The following is a 14,150-nucleotide window of genomic DNA, read 5'->3' as shown; positions in this document are numbered from 1 at the left end:
TCAGTAATACCTGCAGCAGACGATGAGCTACCCACCTCCTCTCCTTTCTTTGCAAAAAATTAACGTGGTTCTCTTCTGCAATGAACTTATGGCTACTGTCATTTTATAGTCGATTATGCATGTCTGTGCTCGCTCACCAATAGACTGAATCCATTTAGTATAATATGGGGGAGAGGTATCTAATCTTTCTAGGGTCCTGTGCTGTGCCCACCACCAAGGCATCTGAGTGGCTGTTAAGGCATGTTTTCAAATGTGGACCCTTCATTTTTCTTTTAAAAGTGGGTTAGTTGACAGAGGGGCTTCCGCTGATGTCAATAGGAGCTATAGGTGCTCAGCACATTGGAAAATCAAGTCCCTTTCCTATGGGACATGTGGCATAAATACCATTTCCAGTAGCAGCCAAACTGCAGGCAACCACGTTAGAAAAATTTGGCCTAAAGGCCCTGCATACTTAAATGTACAGTAGTTGCTCTGCCTTTGAATTTCTATATATTTGGAACCTGGGCCTCAGAATTCCTCATTGGTGAGTTTAATATGTTGCTGCAGGCAAATCATTCTAATGGAAAACTTTCACTGCATAAGTATCTGCCTGAGTAGTAGTATGAGTTTAACATTTTGATTTGTCCTGTCGTTTCTCTGTTTCAATAGGTTCTGCCATTTGGCTTGCAAAGTTTTTTATGTGTTTAACAGTTACTGCTTCAAGAACTTTCCACAATGTTGCTCAATATCCTGCATTTCTTATTGATAAAATCACTTGTTATGTTTTTCTTCTTCCCCTCCTCTTCCCAACCCATCTTTCTAGGTCAGGGGCTATCCAGAACCTAAGATCACATGGTACAGAAATGGACTTCCCATCACAGAGGGAGAGTATTACGTAGTGGACCGCAGCATTCGAGGGATTTTCAGCTTAGTGATCAAAAATGTGCAAGAGGAAGATGGTGGTAAATACACTTGTGAGGCTGCAAATGATGGTGGAGTTCGCCAGGTGACAGTGGAGCTAACTGTGGAAGGTAAGAGGACTATTACTATGCTGTTCCTTAAATATAATCATGGGTATGATAAAACACACCCTCTAAAGGGGGCAAGATAGATGAGATTATCAAACTGACAGGTGAAGATCCAACCTGTATGTACAATGTTGATCACTGATGTAGAAGTAGAACTCATTAGCCTCATCACCATACTCATTGAGAAGAGTGGTCTGAGCACAGGGTTAGGGGCCAGGAGTTTTAGTTCTAATCCCACCTGACACTCATTCTTTCTGATGCTAGGAGCAAGTCACATAGCCCCAAATCTTCAGAAGTGTTTCCACTTACCTTGGGTGCCTCCATATTTGGGGGCTGAATAAGTACAGAATGGGAAATGAGCCACAAGGATACCAGTGCAATTAATAGGAGTTTTGCTGCTAAAACCTGGTACGACATTTTGAAAATGTAAGGGGAGGTTTTAATTTAAAACAATGGAAACTTTGAACTCCATTGCATGGCTTTATTACAGCAATGTATGGTAGCATTTAATGAGATGGTATGTACAAGACAGTTTGACATGTACTTATCACAGATGGCACCTTGTATTTTGAATTTTTCTAGATTTTTTTTTAATGGAAATCCAGATCAAGAAAAAACTCCCTTAATCAGTATCCTGTATGAAATAAGTTAGTGTTAAGTATTAAAGGCTTAAACCAGTGACTTCAGTGGGAGTTGGATCAGACCCATAAGTTTCCTCTTGTCATTGTAAAGATGTTGAATTGATACCAATAAAAATATAAGCAAGACCTCATGAATGTTGTAATTCCATGGGCAAGGGTTTGATAGAAGAATGTCCCTTTAGGGAAATCTACCACAGGAATCTTCAGTCTTCTGGCTGTAGATACCAAGTTTTTCTGGAAGTCTGGCCACCCTCTTGTCCACTGTTTTGGAACCTTGAAGGAGCCTACTCGATAGAAACAGTAACCTTTTGCCTGTCACCTTCTTTCCCCAGAAGCAGGGGAGTTCTACGTGTGTGTGTGTGTGTGTGCGCGCGCTTGTGAGGTGCTAAAGTAGGTGTTTTAGCTTCATATGCCTTAAAATGGTTGGGTAACAAAGGGCCTGATCTTGGGGGCTGCTAAAGCACCTTTAACTTCCATGGAAGCCACTTCTCAGGATTAGGCCAATAGCCATGGAAACCACAGATTTCTGAGGGAAATAGCAACTGACTGTCAGATACAGTGATAACACCAATTACAGGTGCTTTTATAACACAGTAGCATCATAAGTGAAAGTCTTCATTTCTTGAGGATCTCCCAGCTGTGCTCAATATATGGTTCAGTTTGCACATAATATGTCTGTGTCACATGGGAAGTAGCTACGATCAAACTGGGAATTTGGAAAGGCACATCTGCATATTAGATAATCTAAGGCTTTGTTTACACTTGTCGCTAAAAGTGGGGCAGTGTAAACGCTGTTTGTCGGCACTTTTGCCAACAAAATACTTCCACCCCCTACGAGCGGGGTTCGCGTTGTTGACAGGAGAGCGCCTCTGTTGACAACGAGCCGTTTACACTGCCACCCGCTGCAGCAAAACTTTTGTCTTTCCGAGTGAGAAGGACTTTTTAAGCACCTGTGAACAACAAAAGTTTTGTCCTTCAATTGGCAGTGTAGACAAAGCTTTACACTGCTAAATTTAAAACTCCCAGTAACACAGAGCCGGAGAAAAGTGTTAGAAATCGACATCAGTGCTACTCTCTGTTTGCAAGCTGGCCAATGTGCCTCTTTTCAGGGTTCTGGTGAATACCAAAGCCCTTCAGGTTGTTGGCTTCCTGTTGAATTCCCAAGGCATATCTTGCCCAACTTCATCCTTTCCTGGAAAAAAAAAATGTTTGTCTATTCATGGTCAAAGACCTCTTATGGAAATCCTCAGAGTGCAAACTGAAATATGCATGTATCTGGCATGAACATTATTATTTTCTGTTATGCAAATTCTTTCCTTTTCTGATTCTAACTTGTTGCAATCAACAGGTTGCGCAGGGGCAGAATTTGAAATCAGTTTCCTGAAATTGGCTGTTCAGTCCTGAATTCATTATTGTTTTAAATTCCATGCAGTAAAGCACCCAAGGATTAAGCTCATTAGGGTTTGGGAACTACAGAAGTCTTTGTTCTAATAATCCTCCTTGTGCCACTGATGTAAAATAGAGAACTATTTATTTCCAGTGAAGATAAGCGTACGGGACTGGTTGTTGTCTGAAAGAAATATTACTGAATCACTATGTAGCTTTTCTGACCAGAGGTTTTGACTGGTACCACTCCATCTGGTATACTCGTTTTAAATTAAATCTATGGCAGATACTTATAAATCTCAAGAAGCTTCCATTTTTGACAGCTGCCAAAGTTGTTTATTTCTCACTGTCGCCCTTGATCTGCCCTGTTTCATTGACCATTTTTGTCTGTTAAAAAGCTAGTAATGTTTATTTTGTTAGTCTGTCCAGTAGATGGTGCTAAGTAATCAGTGCATTTTGTGCACAGTGTATATTTTGTCAGTAGTGTAGGGTGGGTTATATTACCTTGAAAAGAAGCACACTGAAAAGAAAGGTGACATGGACAAATACACGAATAAAAGAATAGCCTGTTCATGTGTCTCTCTAATCCTGCCACTCTGAAAAATGATTATTAATAATACTTGGATTTTATAATAGAGTGTTTCATCCAGTGATCTCAAATGGTTTTGCAAAGGTGAATAAGAAATTATCCCTATTTTATGGATGAGGAAACTGAACCAAGAATTTAGCAGTTCCTAAGTTGTGAAAACTGGCCTCTTAAGTAATTTTCCCAAAATTACACAGGAAGCCAGTGTCTTTGAATGTTGGACATGTAGTTTGATGCCTTCTCCACTGGAATACAATGTGGGTGAAAGTCACGTTCTCTAATCATTAATCAATATTAGTTATAAGTAGACGGGGGTCTTTGTGGCCTGAGTCACAAAGTGTGGATAGTGGATTTGTAAATTCCGAATATTCAGGGATGGTTAGATTGGAGTTCTGGCTGGAACCCAAATCTAATTAATAGTTTAAGTATTTAACACAGGTCTGAACCAAACACAGTCCTATACTGAAGGGCATACAACTGCATTGGTTAGATTGTGGGTAAAATAACTTGTACCATAGGTATCTTCCGCCTCTAATTTTCATGATCCTTGTTTGAAAGCAGGAGAAAGAAATACAGTACTTACACAGATTTTGGTATCTGTTGTACCTAATAACCATGATAAGTCATCTAATTTGTTGTCTTTCTATAACATACAGGAAACTCCTTGAAGAAATACAGCCTGCCATCCAGTGCCAAAACCCCTGGGTAAGAATTCTAGGCTCCATGGAGTTCTTTAAAACACAAGGTCTGGTGGTGAAGGTTGTGGAGAGACTAGAGAATTTTTTTTCCTCAAGTGACTTTGCTGTCTAACATTACTGCTCAGTTTTACTTTGAGGGCCAATTAAAACGAGTTTGATTTCCGCTTAGCCCCTAATAAAGCCTGACCAGATTAAAAAAGCATATAGTGACCTTGGCAGCATTCTCTTCCAACAGCAAAGGCTTGAATAATGGAGGAAGGGGTGGTCTTGTTAAGGCACAAGACGGAGATCTGGGTTCTATTCCCATGTGGCCTTGTGGAAAACCCTGCAGTGCCATAGTTTTCCTGTTTGTAAAATGGGGTAGCACTACTAGCCTAATTCCCGAAGGTGCTAGAAGGCTGACCACATTAGTGATTGTGAAATGCTCGGATTCTGTGGCGATGAGTGCCCACGTAATGCCTGTAAACAAGTAACCAGAATAAGCCCAAATCAATGTGCTACATTGAGAGCTGTTCTGTCTGTAAATCCATGAGAATAATATATGCAGACGATTGATGTTTGTCTGAGAAGGAATGGCAGTAACCTGCTTCAGCTAGTCCTGTCCCATGCCAGTCGGGAGAATACACCCATAGGAATCAATGTGTAGACAAGCGCAGCTTACTCCGGGTTCACCATGGATGTGAACTCTTTCCCATTTATTTTAGGAGGGCTGGAAAGATGCGTCTTGCTAGCCCTTTTGCAGTTGGCACTCATGAAACTGTCTTGAGTTGGGATCATTGAGATTAAGCAGTTTAATGGGCCAAATGGTGTTTCTGTAATATTACCCATGGCCACAACCAAAGACCTTGGTTGATGAGCGCTTTTCTCAAGCTGGAAGGATTTTGGTAGCTTGAGGATTAGGTGTGGGTGCTTTTAAATAGGGTTGCCAACTTTCTAATCGCACAAAACCGAACACCCCTGCCCTGTCCCTTCTCCGAGGCCCCACCCCCGCTCGCTCCATCCCCCCTCCCTCTGTTGCTTTCTCTTCCCCACCCTCACTCACTTTCACCGGGCTGGGTTAGGGTGCAGGGGGGGTATGGGCTCTGAGCTGGGGTGCAGGCTCTGGCTGGGGCCAGAAATGAGGGGTACAGGGTGTGGGAGAGGGCTCTGGGCTGGGGCAGGGGGCTGGAGTGCGAGGGGAGTGAGGACTCAACTGGGGGTGAAGGCTTGGTGTGGGGCCGGAGATGAGGGGTTTGAGGTGTGGGAGGGGACTCCGGGCAGGGGGTTGGGATGTGGGAAGGGGTTCAGGGTGTGGGGACACCTGGCAACCCTATTGTCACTGATGGTGTCCTTAGTGCAATACCATCCCACCTGCCATCCCTGACCATTAGCATTCTAAACTCCTACATGCATTACCTGCCTATTTATCCTTAAAGCAATGGTAGATATTGATTAAAATTGAGATTTTAGAAGGGAATCTACTGTAAAAGAGTGTTCTCCCATATTTAAGGTGATCCCCTTCCTCCTCCCCCCCCCACCCCCAGTACCCAGCACAACTGTGTGTTTGTTCAAGATTTGCCCCATATTACTATCACTAGCAATAATGGACTAACGTATCCAGACATAACTTCAGGGCTGAGGCTGGCACAGAGGACAATTTCTCTGCTGCATGAGCTGTGCTCTTTACCAAACATTTATAATTAAATGGTTGTTTTGGGGTTCAAAATTCTGAGCCTGATTCTTCTTGCAATTACTTGCGGTTTTACACTTTTATAACCCGATTGACTTTAATTGGCTTATTCCTGATTCACACCACTGTGATTGAGTGGGGAAATGGGCCCCAATAGGTTCAAACAAAAATAATTTCCCTTGCCAATGTTAGTGATCAGAACACAGATTATTAGTACTGAGTATTTTAATTTCCCTTTTTGCTATGAATCCTATTTATTTACCTTTCGGATTTCGCTCAGATTACAGTGATGAAAATAGACTAGCCAAGCAAGTGAAAGTGACTAGTTCTTCAAGTTCTTGCTCATGTTGATTCCATTCTAGGTGTGCACGCCAGCCTGCAATTCCGGGTGGCAAATTATCAGTCCCTCTTCTGCGGGTACAATTTTAACTTATCGGACTCCCTCTGTAAGTTAAACGAGTCCCTCCTTCAGGGTTTGGCCCAGGAATTCAGAACCCTGGTGGAGGAGGGCATCACGGCAGCTAGTTATCTGTATGGCTGGCTGTGGTGCCCCTCTCATATGTTGGTATATCAGGTGCTGCCAGCCCTACACCCTCTCAGTTCCTTCTTACCACCCGTGATGGTTAGTCAAGAGCGCCTTTCCATTCATAGCAAGGGCTAGCGGTTTCGTCTTTTCTGACTTCAAGCCTTAGGGCCTTGCAAATAGTTGCTTATAGTAGTTAGTGTTAAGTATAGTTTAAATGTATTTAACAGCCAGCCTGCAATTCCGGGTGGCGAACTATCAGTCCCTCTTCTGCAGGTACAATTTTAACTTATCGGATTCTCTCTGTAAGTTAAACGAGTCCCTCCCTCAGGGTTTGGCCCAGAAATTCGGAACCCTGGTGGAGGAGGGCATCATGGCAGCTAGGTGCTCTCTCCAGGTGGCGTGGGACGTGGCGGACTCAGCACCTAGGGTGGTCGCATTGGCGGTGGTCATGAGGTGCAGCTCCTGGCTTCAGACCACCAGCCTGTCCCAAGAGATGCAGACCTCTATCCAGGACCTCCCATTCGATGGGAATGGACTCTTTTTGGAGCAGACTGGTGCAAGGCTGCATGGATTGAAGGACACTCGGGCCACCCTTTGCTCGCTGGGTATGCATATGCTGCAGTCTGCATGGAAGCAGCTCCGACCGCCCCCACCCCCACATGCTCACGTCACATTATGCGCTTACCCTACAAGCTCGAGACGACACTGGCTTGGGCAGAGCAGTGCTGCAAGCTGCAAGTCTGTGAACTCTGAGTCCACCTCCATGGACATTGCTTGTAAGTGACCTAGAATAGAATCGACATGAGCAAGCATTCGAAGAAGAAAAAACCCTTTTGTAACAGTTGTTCTTCAAGATGAGTTGCTCATGTCCATTCCATTACACGCCCTCCTGCCCCTCTGTCGGAGTTGCAAGAAAGATTTGAGAGGGCGTAGGGCCGGCAGCGCTTGATATACTGACACATGAGCGTGGCACTCAAGGGGGTGCCACAGCCAGCCCTATGGATACCGCTAAGGCAAAAATTTCCCATGACCGTGCTATTGGGCATGTGTACACCTAGAATGAAATGGACATGAGCAACACATCTCGAAGAACATCATTTACAAAAAGGTAGGTAACCGGTTTTTAGGTTCTTTTATGCTGTTATGTGTATTGCAAACATGCTAGGGGAATATGCACATGCCAAATAGTCCTACTAAGGAAGGATAGTCATGTTGCTATTTAGCTCTGTCTTTCTAAAGAGCTCACCTAATCCAGTGGATTTTAATAGAGTTATTAAAAGGTTCATCCTCCTGGTTTTTTTGCTCCTGTGTTTTACTCCTGTTTAGAGCTTTCAGAATTTGCAGTTATGGAAAGATTTAAATCCAAAATACTCTTGATTTATTTTAAAAAAGAAAATAATATTAAAATAGCTATTTGTATTTGGTTTTGTAAAACCTAGGAAGTGTGTGTGTGTGTGTGTGTGTGTGTGTGTGTGTGTGTATTTCTAGTAATCTAGTGGTAATTAATATTCTCTTTTGATGTATCAGTGTATATATACATACACCTGTGTGTACATTTATGTATACATATACACACATGCGCACACACACATGCATGCCCTCTAAATTTTGGGACTGAACTATCTGAGTGACCCTCTTTACAAAGCACCCGCCTTCCTCTTTAGGGGTAAGGCACCACTTTTGCCCAAAAAATTTCAGTATTCCTGTTCTCTGTTTAAATCCTCTCCATCATGGTCTTGTCTTACTCAGAATCCTCAAGTAGCCCATATGGCCACCATCATATCTTGGCAGCTCCTTGAACTGAGGCTGTGAGGTCTGTATTAGTGTTCCGATACCTTATAGAAAAAGGGAGGTATTTACACATCTCATTTGCACGTGGGTAAGATGCTGTGTGGAAAATCAAGGCCCCAAAAGTGGTTTGGTTTGCCGGAAATTCAAGGCTAAAAATAATCACCATCTACTATCTTCTGCTAACGTGTGGCTTGATTATACCGTGGCTGTATTCAGATAGCTCCTTTTGACATTAACCGGCATAAATGGCACTTATTTTGTCTTGCTTACAATGCTGTTTTGCATTTCAAGGTTATGTGACTGACCTCACTCAGTGTTGAAGTGTCACTTCCGTAGAAAAGCACTTTGTTCCACAGCTGTGTCATTTTTATAAGCAAAGCTGGGCCAATCCTGCTAAAAGTTATTAATTATCATTAATTTGAATTTCTAAACTCATTTGCTTTGTTTTGTTTGTGCCATTTTCATGTTCACTTTGTGAACATTCCAGTGAATGAATTTCCTGGCAGAAACATTTACTAAAATAGTGAATTTTAAGTACACACGTTAGAACAGTGGTGAAAAGTGAATGTCAGTGATTGTGATTATCACACTCATCGACGGTGAAATAATTGGAGAATAATTCTGAACAGCTAACAAATATGGGTAAATCTATATTTGTTGGCAGACAATTCATAGATTGGAAAAAAATGTATATTTAAATGTATATTTTGTACATTGTGACTAGTTTGCCCAGCTCTGGTTATAAGCAACCAGAATTGTCAAAAAAAAGGTGTGAGTGCTTGTTGTGTGTTTGTTGGATGAGGGCACATAGAAGAACAGTGTCCAGTTGCATGAGTAGTTGAGAGCAGTGGTCTCCAACATGTGGGCCTGTGCTGGGTGTCTCCTTATCACAAGTCAGCATTTTGTTCCTTACATTGGCCACACATTGCCAGCTTCTGATTTCTGAAATTTTGTCCTTCTGGCCAAAAATTGTTATCTTATGCTGGTATCTTTGTCACTCAATGTTGGTTACCACCTACACTATTTCACAGTTGGCAGACCACTGTTCTAATATACTTTCTGAAGTGTGCCTAACCAGAAAAAAAGGTTACAACTCCTCTGCTAAGCTAAAATGTTCATTGCCTTTCCAGGGGCAGATTTTCTGTTCCGTCAGTGGAGAACAGGCCAAGCATCTGGGGAGAAAGTCCACCAAAGTTTGCTACGAAACCCAACAGAGTCATCGTGCGTGAAGGCCAGACAGGCAAATTCTCCTGTAAAATAACAGGACGACCACAGCCTCAAATAACTTGGTTTAAGGTATGGTTTCCTGAGGGGCTAATGTCCTTGTTCTGCCTCAAAGCTTCTATTATTATAGGAGGATGAAGTCTGTTGGTTCTTCTTCAAGTGTTGGTCCTGCTATGTCTTTTCCAAACGAGGGTATGTGTGCATGCCATACACCTGAGTCCAGAAATGCTTCAAAGCAGTGTCCATTGACCAGCACACGCACAATAGTGTCCCTCATGCTCCCGACTGAGAGTATAAGAGGCAGTGTGGGTCAACACCTTTCCAGGTCCTTCTTACCACTGCATGGCCAGGGTCAGAATCATGTCCTCCTTCTCTCCATGCATAACCTGTAATGGAGACTTGCTGTAAAGCATTTTTATATCTTAACTTGGTAGTTATAGTTAGTATAGGATAATTTCTCTCCCCTGCCCCCATTCGCCGAAAATCTTCCCTGGTCCCAAGACTACACCCAGAATCTTGGGATTCAAAAATTGCATCTCCTGCCCTTGCTCCTTCTCTGTCAATGACAAGCATCAAAGGTGCCTGTTCTGCCTGGGTGAGGTGCACATTTCTGCAAAGTGCAGTAGCTATTGATTCTTCCCACCCAGAACTAGAGAGGTCCAAGAGCACTGACTAAAAAAGTTCCTGATGGAGGAGGCTCTGAGGCCCCACTCTGACCTTGTTCCCAGGAGACCCACCATATACTTGCCTCAAATGACCAGCAGTGCCCCTCCAGGCACGAGTCTTGGAACGGAGCCTTTACCACAGAAGCCCAAAGAGTCCTCCTCCAGGGCTCCCCATGAGTGTAAGGGGAGCTCTCATGGGCTTCAAGACAATGACCGCATGCCATTTATCAGAAGCCGCCCATTTCAGGATCTCTTAACCCAGGATGGAGGGAAAATCAAGCACCCCAACCCAGGCTCACTCCACCTTCAGATGGGCATCTGAAATAGAATACTCATACGCCACCCCTGCTCAGGAAATCCTTATACAAGGTAGAAAGGATTCTACTAGAGCCTGCTAACAGGCTAAATGGTGGCACTTTTCAACCTGGGCACAACGCCACCAACATTCCCTTGGTAGGTGGTCATTTTGGTTTTTCCTGGACTAGTTCCCCTCCTTAGAGACTTCAGGTCTGGCCCTTAGTTTGCTGCGGGTATGCCTAGCAGCAATTAGTGCCTTCCTCCTGTGTTCTGTGTTTACACACCTGGCTACTGTGCAATTTATGAAGGGCTTGATCGGTACCTTCCCACCGGTCATTAAATCTATGCCTCAATGGGACCGTAACCTTGTCCTGTCAACACTCTCAGGTGCACCCTTCGAACATATGGCAACACATACCATGACCCACCTGTCCATGAAGGTGGTGTTCTTAGTGGCCATCACTTTGGCCAGAAGGGTCAAAGAGCTAGGAGCCGTGATGGCAGACTCTTTATACAGTATTTCACAAAGAGGTGGTCTCCCTTAATTTACACCCCAAATTGCTCTTCAAGATTGTTTCTGAGTTCTATATCAATCAATCGACTCACTTACCTGCAGGTCCACGGACACTGCTATTAAGAATTTCTGTATTCAGGTGCATGGTGGGCATGCACACCCACATGTAGACACAGATAGGGACAACACATCTCGAAGAAACTTCAGTTACAGTAAGTAAGCTCCAGTGACTGTGATAGTATAAACTATACTGCATGTCAAGAAACCTGTGCACAACACCGAGGGGGCAAATTCTTCCCCTCGCTTGCAACCCAGACAAAATTAGAGAATTGAACATTAATTCTTTTGTCTTCCTCTCTTCCCCTGTCTTCTACATCACAGCAAGGACTATTGACCAGGCGGTAGAAAATGTAGGGAATTTTCTCACTGGTTTTCATTTCTTCTGCTCATACAGGTTCTCTGCCAAAAATTGAACAATCCCATGAATCAGCAAAGGAGGGGGAATGCTTAAAGGTGTGGGAATGTTTCATAATTGAAAGAACACGTTTCCAGTTACTGGCCACTATCATAAATCTGTCTTTCTGTCTGTCTTGAGGTACAGAAATGCCCAGGGGCATCAGCCAGTGCTCAGGGCTCCACTCTACCATGCAAAAATATAATAAAAGAAAGTCCCAGTCCCAAGGATCTTTAGCTAATCTGCATTTCATTAATCCGTGTTTTATAACTTGCTCTGCCAAGTGGCAGTCTCTTCCCCTTTCTTAGCAAAGATCTAACAGCAGAGTGTTATCGTGAGGCATTGTAAAACTAACGTACACTTTTTTAGAATGAATGAATCAGATCCATTTGGGGATGCCTTATTCTTTCCTTTTACTTTGCTTACCTGCTAATTCATAAAGATCAGTAGTTCTTGTTGGATCCCCAGGACAATGGTGTCAATTGGTTTAACCGAATTTTCTTTCAGCTAGGATTTATAATATTCAGACACGAGGAAGTTATTGAGTCATCAGAGGTGTTAAAAATTCAACATCTACCAACAAGTACCATACAATGCTGCTGGGGAGAGTACAATTTCCGCCTGTATTTAGAATAGGAAAATTTGTGGCATCTGTTAGCAAAGACTACTGAAGCACATGCACTGGTTTGCTTACAATGGCTTGCTTAGTCTCAGATACATAGAATGTAATGCCAAAAGGGTCCATTATGCTCATCAAGACTGATCTCCTGTGTAACACAGGCCATAGAATAGGAATTAATGAGTGAAATATCAAGCCCATGGCTTGTGACTGAACAAGAGCCTATCTTTTAGGAAGTCACCTAATATTGTTTTAAAGATTTCAATTGATGGAGAGCCCATCACATTTCATGGTAAGTTGCTTCAGTGTTTAATTATCCTCTTTAAAAAAAAAAAAAAGGTGGGGGGGGGCTTTATTTCTAGTCTGAATTTAACTAGCTACAGCTTCCAGCCATTGGAGATTATCTCTTTGTCCGCTAGATCAAAGAATCCTTCATTATCAGAAATTTTCTTTCCATATTGATACTTCCAGACCATGATCAAGTCACATTTTAACCTTCCCTTGGATAAATTAAAATAAAGATATTAAGATTAGATAAAATAGATTAAGTATTAGGAACAACTGTTAAGATAGGTAGATGTCTTTAGTCCGGCAACTTTGACTATTTTTGAGGGTGAAGTGTCAACCAGAACTTACAGTTCTGATAGGTCTTGCATTTATTTGTGCCCCAATCTTAATATTATTTACAAACATAAGAGGCTCAATTGTTGGCACAGGAATGGAAAGGGTGGGGGCCAAATATGGCTTTTATCCACCTTTACACACACTATATTCTAGGCCCTGCAACGGTTTGTTCTAACTTGCACTCTGCTTCCTGTGGCCTCCAATGACCTAAGGAAAGCAGAGAATAGCTGTACTACAGTAGCCCAAGACCTTTTGCTCCCTACAGTCTACCTCTGAGATGCTCCCTATGCCAGAGAGGGACTGTACTGGGTCTCTCTGGCAGCTCTGTGCTGCCTCAGGAACCTCTCTTAGGCAGTGGGTATTTCCTTAGAATCATAGAATATCAGAGTTGGAAGGGACCTCAGGAGGTCATCTAGTCCAACCCCCTGCTCAAAGCAGGACCAATCCCCAGACAGATTTTTGCCCCAGATTCCTAAATGGCCCCCTCAAGGATTGAGCTCACAACCCTGGGTTTAGCAGGCCAATGCTCAAACCTCTGAGCTAGCATAAAGAGCAGCATAAAAGGGCCATAGCACAATGGAGAATTGGCCCCAAAGTCTCTGTAACTATAATTCTAAAATGTGATGCCCATCTCTCAGGAAAGGAAATAAAATGTATTACTGCTTCAGTTGCCTATACAGTAAAAGTAAATTTAATTTTCTAAGGATACTAATGTGAATGATGAAAATTCAGACTAGATTGGAAATAAGGGGTGGCAAAATCCAGGAGAAGCAGTCTCCTGCAGATTTGAATTATAAAGCTTTGAACCCAAAATGTTTGTTTATACTGGCTGGGTACTAGCCACAGAAGGTATTTGGCTGAGAGATAAGTGGAAAGAACAACATGGGACAATGGAGTGGTCTTTTACCACAAGCTGCTTATTTCCATGACTGTCTCTCTAATGGGGTTGTTTTGTGATCTTTGCAGGGTGATATTCAGTTGCAGCAAAAAGATCGTTTCAACATGTTTGAGAAATCAGGCATCCAGTTCTTGGAAATCCAAAATGTTCGTCTGACTGATGCTGGAACTTATACTTGTACCGTGATGAATAGCGCTGGGAAGGCATCCGTGTCTGCAGAACTCATGGTTCAAGGTACAACAAAAAGAGATTAATTGGGAATAACACAAGTACATTACAAAGTGTTCTTAAATCATTGCTTTCAGCAATGTCTGAATACAAGTGTTGATTTTTTTCCCCCCTAAGCACGCGCTCTCTCTTGCGCTCTCTCTCCTCCCGTGCCCCCTCCCCTTCTGTGGAATGACATTTTGATGTATCAAAACCTGCAGCACAGTGCTACAACTAGAAACACTGTCCGAATGCAACTGTCAAAATGTTCTCTTATCACTTCCCATAGGACCTAGCATTTCACTTTACTTTTGTTACTTTGGAGCTTGATATTTTTTAATTTC

The 14,150-nt window shown here is 42.8% G+C and overlaps 1 protein-coding gene across 7 annotated transcripts in view; it reads left to right on the top strand.

Annotated features, from left to right (window-relative positions):
- MYLK (myosin light chain kinase) overlaps positions 1–14,150 on the top strand; it is a 303,266-nt gene that overhangs the window by 132,603 nt on the left and 156,513 nt on the right. For all 7 annotated transcript variants that reach the window (XM_042843095.2, XM_008167811.4, XM_042843094.2 and 4 more), the window contains 4 exons: positions 803–1,010; positions 4,277–4,325; positions 9,435–9,600; positions 13,668–13,833. In XM_042843095.2, coding sequence (XP_042699029.2) covers positions 803–1,010; positions 4,277–4,325; positions 9,435–9,600; positions 13,668–13,833 — 589 coding nt within the window. The remainder of the gene's footprint in view (positions 1–802; positions 1,011–4,276; positions 4,326–9,434; positions 9,601–13,667; positions 13,834–14,150) is intronic.

This window comes from Chrysemys picta, chromosome 11 (assembly GCF_011386835.1).
Source record: "Chrysemys picta bellii isolate R12L10 chromosome 11, ASM1138683v2, whole genome shotgun sequence".
In the NCBI taxonomy this organism is placed as follows: domain Eukaryota; kingdom Metazoa; phylum Chordata; order Testudines; family Emydidae; genus Chrysemys; species Chrysemys picta.
The sequence above is the reverse complement of the archived record's forward strand: the minus strand, read 5'-3'. Positions and strand labels throughout refer to the sequence as shown.